Consider the following 27,715-nt stretch of genomic DNA (forward strand, 5'->3'; position numbering starts at 1 on the left):
AGGGGGGCAAGACAACATAAAAAGAACGACGCAGAAGTGGCAGAGTCCGAGGCCTTGATGACAATTTCTGCCCTCTAAACAGTTTGACACATTCACAGTATCAACAAAAGAGCAGAGAAGAACATACTGGTGGACATAAAAGAAAATAAAGCATTTTCATGATGTGCATGGAGATCCCACAAGATGTGTGTTTACAGCCTATGGTTGTGCGCCGGTCACAGGATGGAAACAAAACCATTTTTTCTGAATATTTCCTGCTGCGTTCTCACACATGGCAACTTTACTAAGGGGCCTGCAGGAACATTTGTCAGTTGTTAGTAAGTTTTATGAAGTATCTGCCTTCAGATTTGGCCAAAGAACCCAAACATGTAGTAAATGTATTTTGCTCTGCCGTTGCCTTTAAAATAATTGAAGGCTAAGCAAAGACAGAGTGTGGTAACAAGATGTCTGAGGCTGGAGTTCTGTTAAGACGCACTGTTACAGTTAAGAGCACCCCCGGCATAGATGTATTCTTAACACTAACTTAGGCTTCAAGATAACTAAAAATCCAGGAGAACACTTCTAAGCAGTCCTAAGAAATGTGATCGCACAAACATTCACAACACATTCTCCACCTACCGTTGTTTCGTTGATCACTTTTTCTAACAAATTCAGCTCAACTTCGGTGAAGATTTGGTCGTCTGCTGGAATCAGCTTGGCACTCCTTTTAAAAGAAACAAGATAAGTCATTACAAAACTACCTGGCACAGAGTCCTCATCTTTACCTTCTTTTCTCCTCTCTTTGAATACTCACCTCAAGAAGAAGCTGGAGGTGTTCAGCATGCTCTCCAGGGCAGCTAGGCGGTCAGGCCACTTGCGGCGCTCCTCCACCCTGAAGAACATGTCCTTGCACAGGCTCTTGAGCTGAGACAGCTTCTCTCTCAGCTGCTTGGTGCTGGCTGTGTAGCCTTCCTCATCCATCCACTCTGACGCCTCGCTCAGCTTCCCAGAGATCTGCTCTTTCTCCTCCTCTGACACCACCAGCAGGTAATCGTCCTGGTACATCTTATCCTGTAGGAGGAACACAGGAGTACTGTGATTTCTGAAAGAGGATGTATTGTAACATCACTGGAACATTACATCCTATTTTCTTTGTTGTGATGTCATTTCTGAATAAACTGGTCGTTTATATTTTCATTAATGGTTTAACATCAAATGATTCATGCTCATCTACCTTCTAAACAACGGCTGGTCAATAAACAGATCTTGAAATAGGCTATTAAAAATTAATGATGATGGGGCCCCGGTAGCCTAGTGGTTAGTGCGTGCGCCCCATGTACGGAGGCTGTGGTCCTCCAAGCAGGTCGCTCGAGTTCCAACCCAACTTGTGGCTCCTTTCCCGCATGTCACCCGTCACTCTCTGATTTCTGACTCTATCTACTATCCTCCCTCTAAATAAAGGCATAAAAAGCCCAAAAATAAACCCTCAAATAAAAGTATGATGATGGGGATGATAAAACATCACCAATATAGATCGATCTAACAGCCTATCACACAGCAGAAACAAACCTTAAAAAGCAAGACTGAACCTTTAAGTCTGAATGACCGGCTTTCAAAACCTTCTCAGTCAGGTCTCCTTATAGATCATGGTTCATTTTAACTTTGTTAATTAGCTGAATGAAAAAGTCTAGGCTCTCTATATGCCTGGATGTTATCAGAGGAAAAAGCTAAGCTAATGTTAGCAACAGCTCAGCTTGCAGGTCCTGAAGCTTGGCAGAAAAAGAGCAGTAACTGTTAATGTCAAACTGCTTTATCCTGTGTTTTATTTCTTAAAATCACTTGGTATGTCGGTTTGCAGCTGCAGATTCCTCTGCACATAGTTTGGCTCTAGAAACCACCTAGAAACCAGATCAGCTAATGTCTACCAACAACAAAACACAGATTCAAGTTCATCTGATGGTTCAGTGTTTTTACACGTCTTCATTATCTTTACTTAGTAAACAGACCACCTTAAAGCAAGTTAAGAAACTAAACTCTGCAGTAAACCACCTGCTTTTTTGAGACGTCATCATAAGGATATTCTTTCCTTTAAATATCAGCATTATTTTGATTTTGAAATACTTTATTAATCTCTGAGGGGAAATTCTGGTTTTACACTGTGTTATTTATATGGACATGCTACTCACACACATAAGTCTGAATCACACACATGCACAAACAGGTCCTGTGGACATGCATTAGTGGAGGGATGTCAGAGTGGGGCTGCTACAAACTGCTACACAGGAGGCGCACCACAGCGGTTGGGGGTTCGACGCCTTGCTAAAGGACACCCCGGCAGTGCTCGGGAAGTGCCCAGGTACCTCTCCAGCTACCAGAACAACTTCTGTATTTTCGTCTGCACCGGGACTTGAACCTGCGACCTGTCAACTGAGCTACTGCCCCCCCCCCCCCCCCATTATCAAATGACATGAATCACTATTATAAAAACTGATGAATCAGAAAAGAGAAGAGTCACCACATTCTGTTTTAAATTTAGCTGAGCTCTTCTCTAAACTGCAAAGACAACTTCAAAACAAGTTCACACAAAAAGACAAAAGAAGCTTGTGCTGCCTACCTGAGTCTCAAAGATAAAGGCTTCCAGACTGTTCAGGGTCTTTTCTCTTTCATGTTTGGCGAGGTCTCTGTTCGTTAAATCCTGCAACCTGAAAAGACACACGGACACCTTTTTAGTAAATGAAACTGAGATCAGAACAACAAGAGTGGGAACAATACCGATCTGCTTCGCTTTACTTCTTTTTAGAGGAGCTGACGTCCTCTGCTGTGGGGTTCAGGATGTCTTTGATGACCAGCTCCACTGTGATGTCTTCAGAGATTTTACTCTTCTTCTGTGGTTTTGCTGTCTTTTCCGGATTCTTCTCTTCCTCTGCATTTCCAGTCTTCTCTTCATCCTTCTCCTCCTTCACCAGAAATACATATTGTAACTTTTTAATAACAAGTCTGTATCTTGAATTCAACTTCAAGCTGTTAAACAGCACATTTCACTGAAAGATGAGTGACTGATCCTACCTTAGTTTCAGCCTTGCTTCCTTCTTCCTCCGTCTTCTCCTCACTTTTCTCTTCACCTGCACCTTTCTCTGTATCAGCCGGCTTCTCCTTGGGAGCCTCTTCCTTCTGGGCTTCATCCTTACTGTCCTCATCCTTGCCTTCCTTTCCTGATTCTGGAGGCACTTCCTCCTCATCCTGGTTACAAAGAAACAGGCTATGGTTACCACTAATAATCCACTAATAACCTTATCTAAGAGAAAATACATTTAATTCTGATCAAAAGGGGTTTGCATTGTTTGTTCCTCAGATCAATATATATATATATATAAAGACTTGACTTGATCATGTCTGCCCAATATGACGAGACATGTTTATGCTTTTTGGCAGGTAGAATGGATAGAAACATGGCTGGACCAAGCAAAGCTGGTCTGTAGCCAACACATATTTAGGAGATTTTTATTGTTTGTTGAACGTCTTGATGGTCAAAAGACTAGAACATCGAGCTGTTCACATAACTTTATGAAAACATGATTGATGACAGGGTCTCTGAACCCTGATAAAATGAAGACATCCAAAGAAGCAGGAGGGAAAGAGGAGAGCGACTGGGCGAGCATAGGAACAACATGTGGAGATGTGCAGTGACAGTAGTATTTTTTAACAACACAGGCAGAAGGAACAGAAAGTAGGAGTCTCTAAAAATTGGAATGATTTTATAAGGTTGAAGAAATACTGCACAATGCAAACAAGCTAATGTTATGTCTATCACTGAAGAATGGAGGTACAGCAGTTTGTATAAAGTCTAGATCTCTCACTTTTTTTAAATTAGTTTTTTCTTGACTAACTGATGTGTGTGGTGTGTGGAGCCGTGAATACCTGGACAGGTTCAGTCATATTTGGAGCTGGTTCTGATGATCCTCCTCCAAACAAAGTGGAAATTGTGTTACCCAGTTCTGAAAGACAGTAGAGTGACAGTTCAGTGATGATCAATGGACTTGAGCTTGTTTCGCACTTTTCTAGTCATCTGACTACTCAAATCTCTTTTACACCACATGTCACACCTACACATTCACACACTGATGGTAGTGATCGCTATGTAGTGTCATCAGAAGTTACTAATCCCATTCATACACCACCACTGAAGCAGAGGGAGCAATTCGGGGTTAAGTGTCTTGCCCAAGGACACATCGGACATGTTGCCCAGCTGGGGTTCGAACCCTCGACCTTCCGGTTCAGAGGTGCGACTCTACCAACTGAGCCACAGCCACCCCAGACAACACGAGTCTTACACACTAAAATGGGTAATTGAGGTCAGGTAGCAGACAATTGACATTACATGTTAAATGGAAGTCAGAACTTTCAAAGCATTGCACCGAGTCTTCTTCCTTAAAATGATTTCAGCGTGGTGATGAGAGCAGGACGATGTGGCATCCAGCCTGTCCTTCAAACTGCGCTCCCTATTATTCTGTTTTGTTAAATTGTATTGTTAACGCATGTATGACCTATGACAGAAACACAAATGGTGACATTGGTAGAAGGAAGTGCAGTCACTGGCTTTAGCTCTGCAGGTTGGATCATTTTCCATCTGTTGAATATTTTGCCAAACCTGCCTGAAGAGGCATCATTGTGGACTGCGCGACCGGGAGGAGAGGATAATGTCAACAAATACGACCAATTGGCAGCTTCCAGAGTGAAAAATTAAGCGAAAAACTGCAGTTCCTCAAGTGTCCACATAGGGCTGGCTGCAAAAGCCAAGGAAGTCCCATTGACACCGTTGTTAAAATGTAAATTTTTGAAGCAGAAATAAAGATGTTTACAGACAGGTTCAAAAAGGGGCTTGAGGCTCGCCTCATCTCCGCCTCTTTATCTGTTTTTAGATTAACTGAAAGTGAGTTTAAGACAGCATTTCTTATCGTTTGACTTAAAAAAATCCACTTCAGAAACCAAGAAAACCATGATGTCACTGAGACCACGTCCATGTTTTATACACTCTATGGTTTAGACTTGCCTGCTAAACTACCCAGAAATAGAAAACTAGAGACTTCTGGTTCATCACAACACCCCTGACCAAAGCAGACCGGTCATCATGTAGACCATGTTCAACACCGACAGAACCAAACAATGCAGCCCAAAGTAGAGATGGACTCTGTGTGTACATCAGAGGGGACGCTCGGTCCTACCGGTAAGTCAAAGCTGAATTACGATGTATCCAGGTTAAGATGCCAATCATACCATCTACACTACCTTATTGGTAGTTTTTATATTCCCAATGACATAACTACAATTATTGTGAACTAAAGTTATACCTGTTGACTCCCTCCACCCCTCAGTACAGCTGCAGTTTACATTCACTCAGTGATTCCCACAAGACAACAGTGAAGTGTTAAAGGTGCAGGTGATGTATACTGAGATCATGTGAAGGAATTCATTACTCTTAAATCAAAACAAGAGGATGAGTGGGCCGACACTAAACAGGTTACAGCACATTCACACACATGAATGAGGATGTGGTTGTTGTTGGACACTTCAGAGTCAGTGATCATGATTTTGGATGTCATGGTTTCAGACATGTCAAACCTACTAGTTAATGTTGACTCCTCCTCTTTCTCCTCCACGATAGTTTCAAAGACGGACTCCACCTGTGGATCACACATGGACAACTTGAATAAAGGTACAAATAGACAAGTTACAAGTAAATCAAAGAGGTTTCCTTCCTTTATATCCGAGTATACTGACACAGCCTGCCTACTTTTAAGTGCAACAAACTATTAAGATTTTGATATTTAAGTGAATTACAGGAGGTATGACCTAAAAAAAAAACTATTTGAAATATGTATATACAGTTGTGGAAAATGTAAAGACCACTGCATAGAATTTACTCCAGTTCTACTATTTATAGGTTTGTTGAGGAAAGTAAAGATTTGTTTGTGTTTAACATTTCTCCCATCTTCCAAATACATTTTTCTCATTTAGGTCTTTTATTTTACAGAAAATGAAAACTGTTTTTTTCTTTAAAGATACAGTGTTTTTCAAACCACAAATAATGCAATGAAGTGTCAAATCCTCAATACCAGTAAGAAAGCTGATAAGTGTGACTGACCCGATCCAGCAGCAGCACGCCGCTCTCATCCATGTTGAAATGAGCTTTGATGCCTTTTGACTCTGCGTCTGTGTGCTTCTGGAAGCTGCTGCCTACTCCAGACAGTTTGACTGTGGTAAGGTTCAGAGAGCCAAACACACTGCAGAGAGAAGAGAACAGGCTTTAATCCAGAGGACAGCTGATATACAGTACAAAACCTTATGGAATCATATTTCTGCCAAAAAAAAATTAAACAGTAAAAAGACTTCCTGGAATATCCGGGGCATTGAGCTGTCACTCAAAAACTCATGGGGACGCATTCCTCATAAAATCAGCCCACTCGAGAGGCTTGTGCCAGAATCACAAACAAAAAGACAGGCAGCGCAAACGAGAAAGCTGACAGTCAGAGCAAAAGTCTGATCAGTGAGAAAGAAAAAGAGGGAACTGTAAACAAAAGGACCGATGATAAGAAAAGAAAAATGCTGATTATTTACACAATTACACAAATATTTTAATTGCAAGTAATTTTTTTTGCTTGAGTGAGATTATATCTCTCTCAAAGTCTTATTTTTGTTTGCAATTTAAGAAGTTTTGTTTGATTTTTTTGGCACAAATATGATTCCATAAAACTTCAGCATCATGGAGAGACTCTCAGTGAAGATCATACCATCAACATCACATCTTTCACCACAATTTAGAACATTACTGATCAAGTCCTGTATACATTTCAAATTCTACAAGGGGGATTTATAATAAAACTAACCACACATACTGTGTACATCTGTTTGTGTGTCTCCAGCTTCCACTCACACATATAAACCATGAGTGTGTACAAAGTGATCAAAGCAATAACTATGGAGGATTCACACACCTCAACTACATGTGGAAGATAAATGGATGTTAAACTAAATTGTGTTAAATAACAATCATTCAATACTTTAAGAATACAAACAACAATATGAAAATGCTGCTTCCCTGAGCTCCCATACTTCATATTGCCATGAGATTTCTACAGACAAAGGGGAAAATGTCTTATAATATTGAGAAAATGCTTCTTAGTTGTCATGACAACATTGGGTCTTGCAGCTTCCTGCTCTGAAGTTAGCATCATCATATCCCCTACTATCTTTAATCAGGGACCCTCTAACCCGGCCCTAAGACGTTAACATCAAAGTAACATTAATATATGTTTTCTATCAGCCTTTGCCTTTCATTGCTAACAGTCCAATACAACATTGTAAAGCATGAGCTGTCTCACCTGATCTCTTCCTGGCTCAGGAAGCTGAGGTCACCGTAGTTGATGTCGAAGGCAAAGTCGTCACTGTAGCGGTTGAAAGTGATGACCTTGCGCTGGGGGTAAGGAGCCATCCTCTGGAAGAGGATACGTTTGTTGTGTTTCAGGGTTTTAACCCCCTCCTCCTCTGACTCACGCGTAAACTCCACCTAATGTTGTTAGGTTAGGGTTAAGATCGAAATTAGCAGCCGTGAACAATGCACAGAATCATATTTTAATCTCAGATCAGAATTTCTCCACACAGTGAACAAACAAGGTATATCATTCAATATCACCTCCCCAGCTGTGTGTTGATAAAACAAAAGCAAACAGCAGCTTTATAAATGATCCATGTATCAGAAAGTCTCCCCAGAGTGAGAGATATCCACTGACCTGAATGGGGAACACAGCTGCTTCTCTGACCAGGAAGGGTTTGACCTTGAAGGCCTTGCTGAGGGCAGCAGCCTGGTACACGGCGCCCATGGCTGCTGCCTCGTCTGCATTGATGTTCTTACCCAGCTCCTCTCTGCAGAGAAAAAGAGAATATAATCAAACTAAAATGTTGATCTGAAACTAAAACTTCTTTATCTCGTCAGTTACAAAACAACGTGGATCAAAGTATAAATTCTTTGTGAAAAAGAAGGGACTAACATCTCAGTGCAGGGTTGTGATTGGCAAAGAGCTTGCACAGTAATAAGTAACATCATCATGATCATACTGTTTAAAGATTTAGATTATTTAAATCGAGGTCCAGTCTCGATAACATCATCGCCTCCCATTTTTCAACATGAGCTGCAGGGCTTGCCACGCCTCTCTCTCGGCCTTAATGTGTCTCCTCCTTTGACAACCTTCATCAGCAGAAGATTTCTTGAACTCACCAAAACAACAAAACTTCTGTTTTTAGAAGTTCCACTCATGATTTAATTCAAATCAGGTGAGGTCTGTGTGGAGTCTTTTTTTTTTTTTTTTTTTAAAGGTCCCATATTATGCTTGTTCTGGTTTTATATGCCCTTTAGTGTGTTTTTTTAAGTGTCCTGTCCATGTTTAGTCACATCTATGTGCAAAAATTCAAAGTCCGCGGAAACGTGGCTTCTCCTACGTCCTCCTGTTAGCTGTAGCATTAGCTGCATGTAACGCTCGGTTCTAGCCCCCCTCGATAAAAATGTGTCAGTGCGACGTCATTGTCAGTGTGAGATCACTGATCTAAGCCCATTGGCTCGTTGTGGCAAGCCCAGCAGCTCATGTTGAAATTTCCGAGACGCGTGCTGAGCAACTGACCAATAACAACAGAGCGGATCAGCAGACCAATCAGAGCAGACTTGGCCCACGTGGGGTCTAACAGTGGGGGCTCAGCAGAGGGTAGCTGATGGACTCAGAGCGTAGAGGGAGAAAGGAGGAGCAGTACATGAAAACACACTTTTTTCGGATTTAGCTATTGTGACCGTACAAAAGTAGGTACATAGATTAAATATAGGAACCCCAAAAAGGGCAGAATATGATCTCTTTAATGACATAAGAAAACTAAGAGAGCGCAGAATAAGATCTGTAGCGACATTGCATCACAATCATGGCATTAAAGGAGAGATGGTGGACATGTCTCTCTTTCTGATAACCTGCAGAACCGGAGCTTCTCCAAACTTATTCACTAGAGTGAGGGGAGATGGTCCTAATTCATTAATTTTCAATGGGGATCTTTAAAAATAAAAAAATAAAAAAATAAAAAAAATAAAAAATGCTCTGCATATATATACATAATCTTACTGCCCACATGGATAACTAATGTCTAATAGGTCAAAGAAAATCTGGAACTGCAGATAAATCTATAAGAAGCAGAGGATTGTCTGGCACAACTTCACCAACAAACAAGCTGCATGAAGAGTGAAAGGCTTGAAGAGGTCAAAATGCTCCAGCAACATTTGTAGTAAGAAGATCAGCGTCAAACGTGTTGGTTTCATTTGTTAATAAAGTTGATCTTTGTACTACATAAATGTGGAAGGATCACATCCCTGTCCATTGTGTCTAAAATCCTCGAGGATTATTTTTAATTGATGTTGAGATCACGGTTATTAAACATGGTTACTCATTGATTTTACAACATCTGGATCACATGAATGTTTGAACTTAAACACTCATCATTTTTACATTCTGAGCACTTGGGGAAAAAAAGCAATAATTGAAATAAGTTACAAAAATATTAATATATCAAAATAATATATCATAATAAATACAAATTAAAACGGCAAGCGGTGATGAAGGGCCCTCGCACCCCTCTGCATGTCGGGGTGTGTTGCGACCGCGGGAGTGCAGCAGCAGCGGAACGTGGCTAAGCAGCAGGCCGTGTAGTTTGATTTGTGTAAAAGTCGTAGTACTGGCATGTTGAAATAGGCAACGTAATGAAGGTCAAGTAAAATTTTGACGCAGAGCAGTTCAGGCTGGCACTGTCATGATAGCTATGAAATTGGAGCAAATTGAGCATTGTATATAGGATGTAGTACTTACTCTTTGCTGTAGGGAGCGCTATTGTTGAAGTTGACTAATGTTATGTCAATGTGTTCAGAGGCCAACCCTGATCATACATGTGAAATTTCAATCAGATCAGACAAAGTATATAGGATGTAGTACTTAGTCCTTGCAGTAGGGGGAACTATGGTTGAAGTTGACTATTGTTATGTTAAAGTGTTCAGAGGCCAACCCTGATCATACCTGTGAAATTTGAAGCAGATCAGACAAAGTATCTGAGATGCAGTACCGCCTCTTTCCAGTAGGGAGCGCTATGTTAATGGCATAATTGTATTAGGTTAGATGTGATCATGCCAGTACAGACATTGTCAGATTTCCTCAAAATTTAACGTGAACATTGTATATGGGAGGTAGTACTTATTCTTTGCACTAGGGGGAGCTATGGTTAAAATGTATTATTGTTTTGGGATGGTGTTCAGAAGCCAACCCTGATTATACATGTGAAAATTGGAGCAGATCAGACAAAGTATATGAGATGTAGTACAGTGTCTTTCCAGTATGGGGCGCTATGTCAGTGGCCCAATTGTATTAGGTTAGATGTGAGCAGGCCAGTACTGAGATGATTCAAGTGAAAATTGAATAAAATGAGAGATTTTATATGGGAGGTAGTACTTAGTCCTTGCAGTAGGGGGCGCTATGGTTAAAGTTGACTATTGTTATGTCAATGTGTTCAGAGGCCAACCCTGATCATACCTGGGAAATTTTAAGCAGATTGGAAAAAGTATGTATGATGTAGTACTTAGTCCTTGCATTAGGGGGCGCTATAGTTAAACTTTATTATTGTTTTGTGTCACCGTGTTCAGAGGCCAACCCTGATCTTACCTATGTAATTTCAAGAAGATCAGAGAAAGTATATAAGAGTTACAGCCACTTCCTGTTTGATGACGATGTGATTTGTGGACTTCCTGTTGAGTTTTGGGCGTGGGTTGAAGAGGCTTTTTTGTAGGTTTTGAAATGTTGGAAATGCATAGTAAAATTCAGAATTGTAGGTTGAACGTGCTGCCGGGGCTGAATGTTTGAAATATTGTAGGGGGCGCCACTGAGCCATTAAGCCACGCCCACTCACTTAAACGGTATAACATGTTTGACTTTACTACCAGGATTATATGTATGAAGTTTCGGGACAGTACGACTATGTTAAGCCCGTGAAAAAACGACTTCCTGTTTGATGGCGAGCAACACGTCCGTATGGCGACAGCGTTGGACGTAGCCGTTTGACCTTGAAAGTGTTGTATGGCCAAGGTGTTAGCATGGTCCACACCAATTTTGAGGGGAAAATGAGCTACCGTGTAGCAATGGCTAATGCTAATTGAGAAGCAGTAACTTCCTGTTGTCAACAGGTGGCGCTGTGACTAATCAAAAAATGTCGATCATGGATGTGTTCAGGTCAGATCCCGTATCATGCATGAGAAATGTTAATATGATTGAACACTAGATGGCAGAGATAGAAGCATTTACTTTTTTGGCAACTTGCCAAAACACTCAAAAAACTTAAAACGCACGCCACGGCCACGCCCTTTGACGAAATAACGTGCAGCGCACAACGAGATATGTTGAGCCTGTCTAGAACGCACTGACACTGAGTTTGCATCGATCGGATGAGCGCCCTCGGACAAGTGCGTTGAAATAGGAAGGCTGAAATCGGCGATTTTGGGCCATTATCGTGAAATTCAACTTTAATTTGTGGACTTCCTGTCGGGTTTTTTGAAACGCTGCAAGAGGATTTTTAGTCCGTCCTGACAAGCTGAACATGTGTACCAATTTTCGTGAGTGTACGTGAAAAAACCCTTTATGGGGAGGCCATTTTGAAAATTTCAAGGGGGCGCCACTGAGCCATTTTGCGAACTCCGTTTACGAAACCACCAAAATATCACATTTTTCACGAGACCTGATGACCGTGGAAAGTTTGGAGAGTTTTCGGGCACGTTCAGGTCCTCAAAAGTGGCCGCGAAGTGGCGGAAGAAAAAGGAGAATACATTTTTTTAAAACATTTTTTTTTAAAGAATCGTTAGGGTTTCAAAAGGGTCCTCGCACGGTTCGTGCTCGGGCCCTAACTATGTTTTTGAGGTAGTGGTGATGCCCTCTTGTGGCCAAATATATAACAGCACACATTTTGAAACATTAACCACACGTGACAGAACACGGCATGCGGCACAGTAATCTCCATTATCTTATTTTCATGATCGTGAGAAACAAAAACTGTCATTGAAATTGAAACCTGATTAGCTCTACTGTCGCTGATACTTACTTTCCCACAGCTTTGAGCAGGACTTCCTGCACCTTCGGGACACGAGTTGAGCCACCGACTAAAATCACCTGCTCGATTTCATCCTGTAGACAAATGGAAGAAGAAATCATTATCAGAATCTGAATCTGGGTTTATTGTCGAGTACATTTACACATACAAGGAATTTGACTTGGTGTATTGGTGCTAAACAATTAACAAGGAAATAAAGCAGAACTAGCAACAACTTAAATAATACAGAATATGAAGATATTACAATATATAAAATAGAATTTAAAAATGTAAAATATAAAATATAAAAAATAAAGATAAAAAAACACAAAATGTACAAAAGGTGTAATGTAGGAGCTGTGTAGTGGACTATGAGAAAAAATCTTTGTGTGTGTAACTACTCACAGAGTGCATGTAAGGAAAATACATTTAAAGTCAAGTGGGCGTTAATGTAACTTTTAAAATTAGATTACCGTTACATATTCATTTATAAATGCTGCACATTATTTCTAAAACAAAACAGCTGTATGCATCCCCTTGTGTTCCTCTCACAGTTAGTTTAAGTTGCAGTTCACATCCATCTGCATTTAGAATGATAATGTAACTAAGGCCGGGACTGGAAATTATATTTGTCTCTTGAAAAATAATAATTATCTTACCATATGCAGTTTTTTGGTAATTACAGTTAGAATTTGTACTATTGTATTTAATCTAAAAATGTGAACCTTTAATTGAATTGAACAGGTAAATTTACTCTTTACATATTTGTACATAAAGATGTAATGACTTGCTTTACACTGAACAAATACTACTTTTATATAGGCGACTATCTTCAATCAATGTGAATCTTCTTTTTCTTATTCTGCCTTTTTGTGTCCCGCCTTCAGACAAACTCCCCATGAAGAGATCATGGAAGTTTTCTCTCATCATGTGTGAGAGAGAATACTGACCAGCTTCATTTCTGCAGCAGAGAGGGCTTCCTGCACAGGGCCGGGCACTCTTTCAAAAAGATCAGTGCACATCTCTTCAAAATCTGCCCGGGTCACCTTCGATTTGAAGTCAATGTCGTCCATCAAACCTTCCACCTGAAAAACAGTTTTCTTTTACTGAAATGTGAAAGTTACATTATTGGTGCCTGGGACTGGGATCTTTGTTGCTAACGAAACAGGTAGCAATATTGTTTGATTTCTTTCTAGTGGTGTACCAAAGTTTAAACTCGTGGTATCATGACAACCCTAAAACATTTCTACCATGTGCTAAAACCAGCGGCACAGACTGAAGGCTGCAGGCTCAGGACGCAGCAGCACTCACCTGGGCCATGAACTCCATGTTTGCACTGAGCACAGTCTTCAGTCTCTGAGCCTCTTTGAGGAGCTTGGCCATGGCCCGGTGGTTTTCTCTCACATCTTTCTTGCTCTTCTTCTGCTCGTTGAACAGTTTAGCCAGGTGGTCCCGGAGTCGTAAGTCCATCTCAAATCCCCCCAACCCGCGGTCGAACCTAAAGTCAACAACAAGATAAGAACAGGGAATTCACACACACAGTTCATAGAACAGCCTGCAGGGGGCGTATGAGAGGTCAATATTATGATAAATGCATTAATCAAATATAAACCTTAAAAGTATGAATATGATTCAGGTCACGTGATGATCCTGGTGGAGTAGGACGCTTCTCGAACGAGCTCTCCAGTTTTCGCTAAAAATATATAACAAAGCCCTTTCAACGAGCTACAGAAAAACTGTTCTATAAACTCTTACTTGATTGAACTGAGATTGGAAACATGGCAAACAACGAACGCGCATCAAGAAGAGGAACAAAACCGAGCCAAACTTTCAACAAGTTAGCTAGCAAGTCGCCAAGCAAAGATGGCGACGGACATTCTCTGGAAGACAAGGTGAACGAACAAGCTGAAGAAGAACCTTGCCCCCCGTGGGCCGAAAAGATCATACAAGAGATCACCTCAGTCCAAGAAAATATAAACATCCATCTACCAACAATACAGGCGACAACTGCAAGAATCGAGTCTGAACTAGCTTCTCTTACCAACCGCATCACTACCGCACAACAGCGAATTTCAGATGTAGAAGACAGGCTTTCTCCAATCTCAGAAAGCCATAAGAAGCTGGAATCGCAGGTTGATCAGCTGAGCCAAAAAGTGGATTACTTGGAGAATTACTCACGAAGAAACAATCTTCGGATTGTGAACATCGCAGAAAACATGGAGGGGAGCGATATCAAAGTGTTCGCCACTAACCTGCTAAAAACTGCGCTAGACATCCCCGCTGATCAACCCTGAGCTGGAGCGGGCGCACAGAGTGGGACCACCGAGGGATAGTAACGGGAAACCTCGCCCCATTATCATCCGCCTGCTCCGCTTCCAGGATAAAGAGAACATCCTCCATGCCTCCAGAAGGAAGGGGGAATTGTCATACAAGTCGCGGCGTTTCTTCATCTTCCAAGATTACTCTGTAACCGTATCCCAGATGAGGGCAGAATACAATCCCATTAAAACGGCTCTACACCGTGTCGATCTTCCGTTCCGGCTGCTATTTCCTGCAAAGCTTGTGGTCAGCATGGATAAAAAGAAGTACAGCTACGACGATGCAAAAGAAGCTAAGTCCGGCCTCTCAAGTTTGCTTCCCGATATCCGCTTTGAATGAACAGCGGTAGCCATGAGAGTACAACTCCGAGGTCAACAGTGGCCCCGGAGCCTGAATAGATGCTCTCACCTGGGCTGACGTCATATAATAACTGCACTTTAACATTAAAATCATATTTGCAGTTGAACTTTACATAGCGACACTTGATCTATTCTTGAGAAAATTGTTTACTTTATTAATAGCAGGTTCCTTGGTATGCAAAACCCAGCCATGATAGCTGTTGCTTTTTCTTTCTCTCTTTCTTCTTAATTTTCAACCAACTGAATCCCAAAGGGTTTAATATCTGTTCCACTTTAACTGGAGACAAGTTCAGGTCGCCTTGACTTATCAGTGGCATTTACGGACCTACATAGGTTTATTTTTTATTTTTACAACCAGTTGGTTATGTTTGCAGCTTGCTGGTCCTTTCATGTTTACATGTCCTTTCCTCTTCTAACGGTGAACATTGTGTTGTTAGTTTTGTATTTTTATGTCTTAAATGTGAGGTCAAACTTTGTATTTTTGGGGGTTAAGATTGAGGGAAATATTACAAAATGTTTTCAACTGACTACTCATGTCACGAATAACAAACACATCAGTATTAAATAATATCACAGTCACTGGATGGAATGTAGGTGGGCTGAATAATCCAACTAAACGTACAAGGATTTTATGTCATCTAGCCAAATTGAAATCAGAAATAGCTATACTACAAGAGACCCACCTAACACAAACAGAAGCTAGTAAACTGAAACAAAAATGGGTTGGACAGGTGTATCACTCATCGTTTAACAGTAAAAGCAGAGGCGTGACTATCTTAATTCATAAAAGAACTTCATTTGTAATTCAAAGTTCTAATATTGACACTGAAGGTAGATATGTTATCATTGAAGGATTACTATATAATGAACCCATTGTCATTGCAAGTGTATATGGTCCAAATGGAGATTCTGTAGGCTTCTTTAGTAAACTCAGTACTATATTTACAGAATATTCAGGGAAACCTATCATAGTAGGAGGGTCTTTAATTCGGTTTTTAAACCTGAAATGGACAGAAGTGAGAAACCGCTACCATCTGACCGAGCATCCTCGGCAGCACTCAATGATTTTTGTAAAAACATGGGTCTATTCGATGCTTGGAGATGAATAAATCCAGAAAACAGGGATTATACTTTTTACTCGAATCGGCACAAATCCTATTAAAGAATTGATGCATTTCTGGTTACGCAGAATGTTCTCTCCAATGTATGGTCTACTGACATACTGAACATGGTTTACAGCGATCACTGCCCAAAAACTCTGTCATTTTCCCCCTCCACATATTTCCCTCCACATACAAGAAGCTTGTCGAATTTATTAACACTGAAACACAGCTATTTTTTGAGGCTAATGAGAAAAGTGTAAACTGCTTCTCGACAGTGTGGGAAGCCTACAAAGTTACTTGTAGGGGCTGGTTAATTAGCTTTGCCTCCAAACAAAAGAGAGAGAGGGCATCAAGAATGCAAAAATGAACAGAGGAGTTATCCAGATTAGAATCAGCTCATGAAGCCAAACCAAAAGATGACCAGATATATACAGAATTGATGAAGGTTAAACTGGAAGTCATCTATTAAACAAAAAAACTGAATTTGACTTGTACCGATTGAAGGCTAAATACTTTGAAAATGGTGATAAGGCTGGAAAACTTTTAGCCTATAGACTGCAGAAAGCTCAAGCCTCTCGGATCATCCCTGCAATTAAATCTAAAAATGCAGCGGTGCTGAAGTCACCTCAGGAAATAAATAATAGATTTCAGGAATTTTATAAGAACTTGTATTCGCCCAAAATTACAACTTCCCCAGATAAATTAGGTAAGTTCTTTAGTAAAATAAATATGCCTAAACTATCGGAAGAGGAAAGAGAACAATTAGAAGAGGAAATTTCCCAAGGTGAAATCAGAGATGCAATCAAATGTCTGAGTAGTGGCAAGACCCCAGGAGATGATGGATATAGTATTAACTTTTACAAAATGTTTGTGGACCAGCTTGTTGGCAAGATTCAAAAGCTTTTCAACGAAGCCAAGGATGGAGGCCGCCTGCCAGAAACAACTCAATCATCACTTATAACACTTTTACCCAAACCTAACAAAGACCCTTTACAGTGTGGCAGTTACAGACCAATTTCTCTGATTAATTCTGAAGGAAAGATATATGCTAAAATACTTGCTATGAGAATGGACCAAATTATACCTAAGCTTGTTCACGTAGATCAAATAGGGTTTGTTAAATCAAGACAAATAGGGGATAACATGAGGAAATTATTCCACATAATGCATTATGCCAAATTAATAAGTGAATCAGCCATTGCTGTATCCCTCGACGCCGAAAAGGCGTTTGACCGCATAGAGTGAGAATACCTTTTTGGGACTCTTAGGGAATACGGTTTTGGACCCAACTTTCTGAAACCTGTCTCAATGATATACACCGCGCCTAAAGCCAGAATCACTACCAATGGCTTACTATCTGACCCATTTGAAATCAAAAGAGGTACCCGACAAGGGTGCCCACTGAGCCCCTTGCTTTTTGTTTTATCCCTGGAACCCTTGGCAGAGATGATCAGGACCCACCCAAATATTAGAGGTATTACAGCCCCCTTAACAGAACTGAAGATTAGCCTATTTGCTGATGATATTCTTCTCACGTTAATTGACCCACCACATTCCCTTAAGTACACTTTAGACACTGTAAAGGAATTTGGAACTCTGTCAGGTTACAAGATTAATTGGGAAAAGTCCGAAGCCCTACCGCTGAACATTCATTGCCATAAGATACACATTAACAACTTACCTTTTAAATGGTCCCCTGAAGGAATGAAATACTTAAGAGTAACTCTGAAATCTGATATAAGTGAGAATGTGTCTTTTAACTTTAGAAATGACTTAGAGAGATGGAAGTCTCTGCCACTGACTATATGGGGAAGGATAGACACATTAAGGATGAATGTGTTACCTAGAATAACTTACCTCATTGCTGCACTACCACTCTCTGTAGATAGGGGACTCTTTAAAGAAATAAATAAGCTCTTTCATAATTTTATCTGGAGAGATAAGACCCCACGGGTAAGCAGAAAGAAGTTGTATATTGACAGGAAGTCAGGTGGCCTTGGATTACCAGATGTATACAATTATTACCTTGCACTCAACTCACGCTATCCTCTTAGCTGGGGTTATGGCTCAGATTTAAGAAAAACAAGATGGGAAAATATAGAACAAGAAATCATACACCAATTAAAGGTAAAAATATCTATGCAGGGCCTTTGGTATAGCCCCTCCTGTAGAATTATAGACAATCCATTAATCCAGTTTTCCTGTGATATCGCTAAAGTTTTACAGAAGTCTTTGAGCTTTACAGCAAAAACATCCCCAAATGCTCCCATTTGGAACAACTACAGGTTTACTCTGGGTGGTAGGCCTATGAGGAATGACAACTGGGAGGCTAAAGGAATTGCTATACTAGATGACTTGAGAACTTTGCATAGCAGAAAACTGAAAACGTTCAACGAGATGAAAACCACATATGGCATAGAGAATAAAGACTTTCTGTTATACATGCAAATAAGGTCTCAGCTGTCTAGGCACTTAAGAGAGGCAGTAACCATACCCAAAATGAACGAAACAGAAATAACTAAAGAAAACAATAAGTGAAGGAGAGAAAATTGCTTCCAAGGTGTACAAACTTTTAAATAGATCACTAGATGATTGTTGGAGAGCAACACAACGGAACTGGGAGTTAGATATAGGTAAATCCCTGGATCCTCAGACATGGGAACATATTTGGAAAACACTCCACTCAGTTTCCAAATCAGTTAAAAACAAGATGATTAATTATCATTGTATACATTGACTATACTTTACGCCGGTTCGACTCAATAAGATGGACTCATCTAAGTCTCATCTGTGTTGGCATTGTAATCGATTTAAGGGAACCTTTTTCCACATGTTATGGTCCTGTGATTATATAAAAATGTTCTGGGACGGGGTTACTGCTTCTCTTGGTAAAATTATTGGCAAAAGTGTGACTTGTGAGCCTGTGATGTGTCTTTTTAACTATGCACCTCAAGGAACTTGGTCAAAACAAAATAAGCAAATAATAACAACCAGATGTATGACGGCCAAGAGACTGATTGCTAGCCACTGGAAAGAAACAGGAAAACTGAATCATAATCTATGGCTACATACATTTATGGAGACTGTTTCAATGGAAGGTGCAGCCTCTAACCTGGTTGACGAATACAAGGAAGACCAACATATATGGAAAGACATTTTGGACATTATAAAGACTGTGCCGATATTCCCCACACTCCAAAGACAGACAGTGCAAGCTATGTAACCAGAAAAGAATACCTCCCTAAGTACACCCTCTCTTTGCCCCTCTATAGCTATATGATATATACTACCTCTGTGACCTCGTTTGTGTTTTGTTGTTGTTCTCTGTCTGTTTTTATTTATTTATATATTTTTCCTGTCTTTTTTTTTTCTTCATTATTTTATTTTTTGTCGGATGTTGCAAATGTCTGAACAAAAAGAAAAAATGTTAATGCATACTGTAAGCTGTCTTTAAAGTTGAACTTAAATCAAAAACTTTAAAGTATGAATATGATTGAACTCCAAGAAAATGTATGACTGATGAAATAACTTTATTAATGAATAGTTGGATTTAAAATGATTATTTACATGTTTAGCTGATTAAGTATATACTTTGCATTATTTACTCATGATTTTGAATATCTTCATCGTATCTATTTCCTATTCAACATTCTGTGACTTACACAACACAAAGACTCATTTAGATTACGTTGAAGAAATGTGGCAGCTGCCCCGATGCTCTATCTGCTGTCTATAAGTTGTTACTGACTTATCTTCATGGTTCAGCATACACAACTTGCGACATCAAGCAGTCAGACACACCTGAACTCCTCCTTTAGTGAGAAGGGGCTCAAAAACAATCTACAGTCTGTAAATGAAACACTTTACCGTTTCAAAAACCAAGTTCATCAACATTACACACAGAAATAAAAATCATTTTCTGACTTCCACCAAGTGTTATTATATTTTATCTCATGAGGTTTGAACTTGTTGAACATGCACACAGATCGTTGAGGAGATGTGTTTGTGCGATGGCTGTTTCTGCTGGCATGATGTGTGAGACAGACAAAACAACAAATGAGGAGCGTGCATTAGTGAACTATATCTTCAGTGGCCTGACCCTGAAACACGGGGCGTTGTAACACAGTTTGTATGGTTATTTGAACAGCTACAAACCGCAGCAGGCTGAGTGTTACTAACATTACTGATTGTTGTTACTCTGTCATTTGATACCTGCAGGATGAATGTGGTGATAGTTAACAGAGAGAAGTTGAAGCATTGTTTGATAACCACACACATAATAACATCAACACTAGAGGAGTGTTTTCTGTCATTATCTGCAATATTTAAGAGAAGGTACGCCCTACGTCTATAATCATTAGTATAAATATCAATGTGAATCTGATCGCTGCTCAACTTCAACTGCTATGATCATCATAATCAGTCCTTCCCATTTCATTTGCTGCTGTTTATATCAGACTAAACCGTCTGTTATCATATCTTCTTTTTTAAACATTGCTGTACATATATAAACAACACAACTTCACAAGGTCAACACTTTTTTATATTCAGGTCTAATTACAGATGTTTTTCCTCAACTGTTTATAGGTTCTTGCTTTAAATGTCACATATATTTTTATCCCTGCACGGGTTATGTACATTTCTTGTATAAGTCTATTTTTAATTGCACAGTTTAAGTTTGATTCATCTAGGGGTATTCTTTAAATCTTTTTTTCAGGTTAATATATATGTATGGGAGGGAGGGCGTCGGTTTTGTGGTTAATTTGTAACAAATGTTTCATGTCATGTACGTCTTGTAACCTGCTACTGGATGCTTTGAATTTCCTTCGGGATCAATAAAGTATCTATCTATCTATCTGTTCCTGCTTTTACTACACGTCCTCTACCATTATTACTGCCACTGTATCTATGAATCTGTTTGATTCATTGTTGTTGTTTATCTCTATCAGTCTCTCTCTTACTGGATCTCCTGCTATCCCACTTATCGGGCACATGAGTCTGGTTCTGTTTGAGGTCTCTGCCTGCTAACAGGAAGTTCTTCCTCTCCGCTGTAACTTTGCTTAACGCTGCTTAGTGCTGTACTCACGCTGGATTAGTGGTAGGTCTTTGTAAATAATATAACAAAGAGTAAGGTCTAGACCGGCTCTGTTTGTGTCTTCACATAACATTTGATATGAATTGATTGATTGACTTTTCTTTTCACCAAGACTCTGCACAGGGATTTATTTGCAGTGAATTTAGTTTACACCATGATGATGTATTCTTCCATCTATCCGCGAACCAATCAGGGGGGATCAGTACGGATTACAAATCAACTGTGATTTGTTTCACAGCTAGTTGTTGCAGATTCCTAAACCCCTCAAACAGAAACTGACTTTGTTATTGTCAGAGAACTCACCCGACTCCTCTGATCTGCAGCTGCGGCTGGGTGCCGGCCTCTTTGGTTTTGACGGTCTGATAAGAGACGATGGTGGCGGTGGTGCTGCCTGAGCCCATATCATAAAACATCACGTTCTGAAAGGAAACAGAGTTTACTTTACAGTCTACAATCAGTACCATATCAAATAAGAATCACATCCTAGCACTCCTCGAGCACATGGTGAATACATTCAGAGAGTAAAGCTGTTGATACTCAGTGTTTTGTTGATGTGGACACATTTAAGAACCAACCTGAACAAGGTGCTAGTCCTGCTTGAAGCACTTTGAAACCCCTGTTCTAGTCTAGTCAAGTCTCACTAAACATTATGACTGTTTTCTTCCTACAAACAGTCTGTGGATATGTGCATCTGTTGGGTAATATTTTTCAGTGGAATAAACCACATCCTGCACTCTATAGTCAGTTTTTCTAACAGCTGGACTTTGTGACTAATAAACATTGTATCTTATTTTAATGGTAATGAAACAAGTGCCACAGTGTGTCTCTTTATTTCATGTAGAGCTCTATGGCACACAGGATTTCTGTATACATACTTTCATTTCTTTTGAAAAGCCCTTTTAACACATGCACATAACACCTGGACACTTCCTGAAAAATATCAGGGTGAGCTGCATGTGTGAACACAAACAGAAAATACATTCACACCAGACTTTACACAGAATTATTCATGCCAGGCCCCTAGAACATTTTCCATGTGACCGGAGCAGTCTTAGCTCACTTAATGAAACTGCTTCATTATGTTTTCTGTTCACTAGGATATTCTTTTCTGCTATTCTGTGGCTACCTTGAATATGTCCGACTACACATAGCACTGATATAAACACAATAACTGTCACCATAGCATCAGACTGTATTGCTTTGTCTGCCATATCCACATTGTTCTTTTTACATCATGTCCTGCCTCATGAGACCACCCCCTCCCCCCTCCCCCCTCCCGTCCTGACTGGGATAGCTTCCCGCTGTGAGGGACATGTGTAAACAAGCAAAACAAGGAAGATTTCAGAAGCAGCCTGCCGGAGATGTTCAGGTGTGCGTCGGTGAAAATGTCTAGAAATGCATTTATTGTTAAGAAGAGTCCATATAAATGATTTGTTGACATTAGATAAATAACATCAGCCACATTCTTCAACATGGAAGTCATCCTGGCTTTGTACCTTAGCCGTGTTGTCGATATCTTTCCTCCTGAAGACCCCATAGTTCAAAGCCACGGCCGTGTTGTCGTTGATGAGTTGAAGGACCTTTAGCCCCGCCATCTGTGCCGCCTGCAGGACCGCCCTGCGCTCTGCCTGGTTGAAGAAGGCTGGGACGGTGATCACTGCATCTTTGATTGGTTGTTCTAGAAGTAGAAGAGTAAAGATTGAAGCAGAAACCAACAAATGACATTTTTGTTTTACATATGTAAACACTTGTAATAGTTGCAGTTATATGAGCCAACAGACCTGCAAAGTCCTGAGCCAGTCCGCAGGAGTAATTGAGCACCATGCCGATGAGCTCCTCAGGTGTGTACTGTATCTCTCTGGAAGAAAAACAACAAAAGAAAAGAAATCAGAAGGTCAAGTTGGATTCCCACGTCTTAAACAATGCTGCGTTTCTTCCAATAATCTATTGATAGCTGACATTTCCATGACAACTGCTTCCTAGTTACAGTGACTGTAATGTGTGTTTTTCTGTCTTGATCAGCTTTGAAACCTGTTTTCAGAGGTTAAAAACAAACATTTACACTCTAGAGATGAACAGCCTGACACAGCACATTATCATGTACAGGTCCTTAATAATAATAAAAAGCACCATTGTGAAATATAAGGTCATGAAAATCACATGGAAACTGTTTTAAGCACCCACTGTTGCTAACAAGTAAACAATCTATGGATTAATTTCATGATGGTGGATTAAAAAAAAATAAAATGAAACAAAAGAAAAATGAAACAGACTCACTCTGAGCTTTTAAAATAAACTGTTCCTCTGACCGGGTCCTCCTGCAGCTCATGCTCAGTAAAACGCTTCTGGTAGAGTGCCACCTGGACATTGTCGTGTTTCTTACCCAGGAGGCTTTGGAGGTGTCTGTATACTGTTTGGGGGTTCTTCACAGACTGAAATGAACAAACAATGAACTCATTAAAGGCTTAAAGAAAAGATCAGTCATATGTTGAATTGACTTGAACATTTTGTGTTAACTGTGAAAACAATATCCATCAGATTATGCTGATATTATTGAAAACTCCTTTTAGGACATTTGAGAAGAAATCCTACCACTCCTAGAGCGCTGTCTCCAAAAAGTCTTTCATTTTCCTTCAGACATACAGCAATGGGTGTTTTCCTCCTTGACTCCCTGAAGACAAATACAACAGACATGGTGTTCAGATGTTATTTCCTGCTTCACTTTTCTGTTATTTATACATGTTTTTTTAAAGTATTCCAGTTGTATTGAAGCTAGGGCAATGGATCCAGTGGATTGCTTCAGCTGGCAGATATTGACAAATCAGTATTTTAACCCTGCAGAACACAGGAGTTGCTGGTCTACTGTTCCTCAATCAGGAAGTTTGGCTGCATTTTTGTGACTTTTGTGTTTAAAATGATGATTTGTGTAACACACAATCTAAAAACAAACAGCAAGTGGTCCAGACAATACTTTGTTCTGCATGGTAAAAAAAAAAGCTTATAGAAGTGTGGTTAGTGGAATCTAGTGGCTTTAAAAGGGTGCAAAAACCAATGGGTCATTATTACAGAGAAACAGTGTTGAACCGGTGGTCCGGTACATCCCTCTGAAAGATATTTAGTACCACATGAAGCCAAGACAAATTGACAAAACTTTTAAAGATTTAGCTTCCTTGTGAGGTCCTAAGAGCAAGCCAACTAGCTTCCTAGTAGCTTACAACAAATGTTTCAGTGTTCCTACCTCAAAAAAAAACCAACTAAAAACAACAAGAAGAAATCTGCTCATTAACATGTGTCCTTCACAATAGGATTGAAAAAGTGGATGACTGTACATAATTGACAGCATGATCGCTGTATTAACACTGACCACTATTACTCATTGGCTTCAAAGCCAGTTATACTTCCTGGTAGGCTTGTAGTGATGACTATGTCTGGTTCTTAATAATAATAAATAAACAGTCCTATCTCTGTATGGATCATTTCTATATTAGAAATGTAGACACAAAGAATAACAACAGGAGTCAGTCAGTGGTGGAAACAGGCACTTTAGGACACATCTGTACTGTCATCAGGCAGATCTGTCCCCGAGGTTTACATTGCTGCACATACAGAGCATTTCAGGCTGCTGAAGCAATTCCAAAATGTTTTACAAATATACTAAATTTGGTTAGAGCGTTTCCCTTATTTACATTTAGTCAAAGGTCAAAGACACAGAATCACTGTACCCAGGTGAAGACAGCAGGGAAACTCACTTGTTAAGAACAATCTCCATCGGCACACCAGGTTTCACTATCGCCATCTTCATCCACTCACTGCCAAGGTCAACAGACATGACAGCTACACTCACTGCAAACACAAAAAAACACAGTTACATAAATTTGGTAATGCAGACAGGAACATACTGTATACTGAGGGAGAACTGAGGCTCATTATTGATCAAGCGTATCTGTTTCCAAACTGCAATCATTCATTCTGTATGTATTCATGAGTGTTGTAAATCTAGGCTGTAGCTTCATGTTAGAAGGCAAGGCAAGTTTATTTGTATAGCACATTTCAACAACAAGGCAATTCAAAGTGCTTCACACAAGACATTAAAAGCATCATGACAGAGGAAAGAAAAGAAACATTAAAATAGAACATTTAAAAAAAAAAAAAAAAATCACTGGAATTATTAAATCTGAACATATGTTCAAATAAAAATAATTCAAATGAAATGAATTGAAATAAATAAAGTAAAACTATAAAAAGAGTTAAAAGTTACAGTGCAGAGTTAAAGTTTAAAATCTTATTAAAACTGTTTAATGAAAGGCAGCTGTAAACAGGTGTGTCTAGAAGAATACATCTGCGTATGATGATGGATATTATTACCTGTGTGAGAAGGCAACACTGCCAGAACAAGGCAGAACAGAGCAAACAGCCCCAGCTTCCTCCTCCCCATGATGAGCTGTAAAGACAAACACATTATGCATTCATATGAAAACAATATCTGTGTGCTTAATCAAACACTCAGCTTTGACATGTTTTTCTGAGGACTCAATCAAGCAGCAACATTTATACTAAACACACTTGATCTCCTGCTCATCTTTCTCCACCAGCTGTTAAGGGATGCTTTTTGTAGCAGGTGCATATCTTACAAAGGAAATGATCATTATCATATTCTGTTTGGACTCCTTGTTATTCAGTGATGATTTATCAGTGAACCACTATAAGTGTGTGACAGTTCAGTGTGACACTTGCAGGCTGTGCCATGGCCTTTGCCCAAGGATATGCAAATCAAACATACACCTGATCCCACCCTCAAAGGTGTACACAGTTTATAAACACGTGGCATTAATATAGTTGTCAAGTTCTGATGTTGGCTAAAGCTTTAATATTAACAGTAAAAAAATTTTTTTTTTAAAGAAGCCGAATGCAGAATAAAGTATGTGATTTAATTTTTAAAGGTGATCATGTATACAGAGCTTAAAATAACGATTAGGTACATGTATTATCAGATGATTGTTTGTGTTTGAGGAGATCTGCACAGACACTTCTAGTCCCCAGGTGAGGCAGGGACACATTAATGCAAGATGGATGCAAAGATATAACTCTTGTTTTTTTATGATTTACCTAAAAAAAATCCCTACACCTTCAAGAAATCATCAGCAGGCTGAATTGGTTAGTCAAAGTATAACTAACAGATGTGTGCTAGCTTAATAGTGCTAATACACATCTGTTCTTCTAGATACAGCAACATTTAGTAACGTTACACCATCATCCATTGACCGATGAATTCAGACACATTTGGACAGAGTAGCTCATCCTTTGACCTTAGAAAACACAATAAAGCAGAAAGAAACATCTAGTTGACAGTGTCTGTAAGCTAGCTCACTCTCTGTGTACCAATGTGAAAGCATGATGGACACTGTGCAGGGACACACGCTTACCTTAAACTCAGAGGTTTCCAAACTGTGCTCCTCTGGGTGGGCTTTAATACTTGAAGTTTCCTGACTTCGGCCTGTTTCAGAGCCTCTTTGTTGTCACACGGTAGTTTTAAGTTCCCTTATCACCGGCTTGCTCTCACTTGTCGGGCCCGAACGCGGCGTCACCTCATTGGATCCACTGACTGGAGCCGCTGCCGGGTGGAAGTGTTGTCAATTTTACAAAATCACAAGGTAGAATATCCGGTCTGGTTTTCAGTTCTAAAAGCCGTGTGGGCAAACATACTTAGATACAACTTGTATATAGTTATGTTGGTCAAATGTAAAAGTGTAAAGTAGAAAAACGCCACAGAGAAAAGTGCTATTGTCTTATTCAGACCACGAGTTAAACATCTGGGAGTTATGGAACAATGCACGCTACGGATGAGACAAACTTATTTTGAAAGGGAGTCCACTGCATCCGGTATAAACTGCAGCCATCTTGACGCTTTGTTCAACCACCACACTCCAGTCGAAGGCCCGCCTACCTGGCTCCACGCACTGAAACGTGATTGGTCCACGTGAATAGTGATGACGAAATACAATTTTTGGCTAAATCCAATTGGTCCACGTTCAGACAGTGGGCGTAGACTAAGTGACGAAGTTTCCAGGTAATGTCAAAGCAAACCACATGCTTCCTGATGTTAATTCATTCAAATTAAATTGTCTAGTTGTTCACTTTATTATAAGTGGGCTCAAGGAGACATTATAAATGATATATGTTGTAATCTTTTTAATTAAAGCTGCTGTTTCAAATATAATAACAATTTTACTGCATTACATTGGTTAAAATGTATACAGTAATTACCCCCGCCCCCCTCCCCCACAATGCTTTTTGTCCTAATGTTTTTATAAAATACGCTTTGACAAACCTGAAGGAATTATACCAATTAAACTCTTGATTTAAATAAAATTAACTTCTAAAATTACAGCTAAAATAGCTTTGGCTTTCAGGATGAAGGACATTGGAAACCAAAACATTTTGAGTGACATGTGGGAAATAGTTTTATAATTAAAAAAAAGAAATAGAAATAGTTTTATTAAGTCATCAAATGTTTAATTAATTGGTTAAGAAAAGGCTCATTAAATGTATAAAGAAAGGAGGTGTGGATGGAGGTGTTACAGGGTCCACTAGGGCCACTTGAAACTTAAGGTTTGTTGACCAGTGCACATTGGAGCATGTCATATTTGAAATTTATGTCATGTAATTTAATGAAATATGATTGTATATGAATATCTTGGTATTCCAGAAAA

General features: G+C 39.7%; 1 protein-coding gene across 1 annotated transcript in view; it reads right to left on the bottom strand.

The window, feature by feature from the left end:
* The window catches only part of hyou1 (hypoxia up-regulated 1), a 30,428-nt gene extending 3,820 nt beyond the window's left edge, over positions 1-26,608 (bottom strand). Inside the window, exons 1-21 of the mRNA XM_061056054.1 lie at positions 26,429-26,608; positions 25,371-25,446; positions 24,755-24,848; positions 23,598-23,676; positions 23,283-23,437; positions 22,787-22,863; positions 22,502-22,683; positions 21,309-21,424; positions 13,441-13,627; positions 13,080-13,214; positions 12,142-12,224; positions 7,767-7,899; positions 7,359-7,543; positions 6,122-6,260; positions 5,603-5,660; positions 3,898-3,974; positions 3,046-3,219; positions 2,770-2,936; positions 2,594-2,681; positions 794-1,050; positions 619-703 (exon numbers count right to left, since the gene is read on the bottom strand). Of these exons, the coding sequence (XP_060912037.1) occupies positions 619-703; positions 794-1,050; positions 2,594-2,681; positions 2,770-2,936; positions 3,046-3,219; positions 3,898-3,974; positions 5,603-5,660; positions 6,122-6,260; positions 7,359-7,543; positions 7,767-7,899; positions 12,142-12,224; positions 13,080-13,214; positions 13,441-13,627; positions 21,309-21,424; positions 22,502-22,683; positions 22,787-22,863; positions 23,283-23,437; positions 23,598-23,676; positions 24,755-24,848; positions 25,371-25,440 (2,541 nt within the window). The 5' untranslated portion in view covers positions 25,441-25,446; positions 26,429-26,608. The remainder of the gene's footprint in view (positions 1-618; positions 704-793; positions 1,051-2,593; positions 2,682-2,769; positions 2,937-3,045; positions 3,220-3,897; positions 3,975-5,602; positions 5,661-6,121; positions 6,261-7,358; positions 7,544-7,766; positions 7,900-12,141; positions 12,225-13,079; positions 13,215-13,440; positions 13,628-21,308; positions 21,425-22,501; positions 22,684-22,786; positions 22,864-23,282; positions 23,438-23,597; positions 23,677-24,754; positions 24,849-25,370; positions 25,447-26,428) is intronic.
* Positions 26,609-27,715: the final 1,107 nt, after the last annotated feature.

This window comes from Labrus mixtus, chromosome 14, assembly GCF_963584025.1.
Source record: "Labrus mixtus chromosome 14, fLabMix1.1, whole genome shotgun sequence".
Taxonomy (NCBI): Eukaryota; Metazoa; Chordata; class Actinopteri; order Labriformes; family Labridae; genus Labrus; species Labrus mixtus.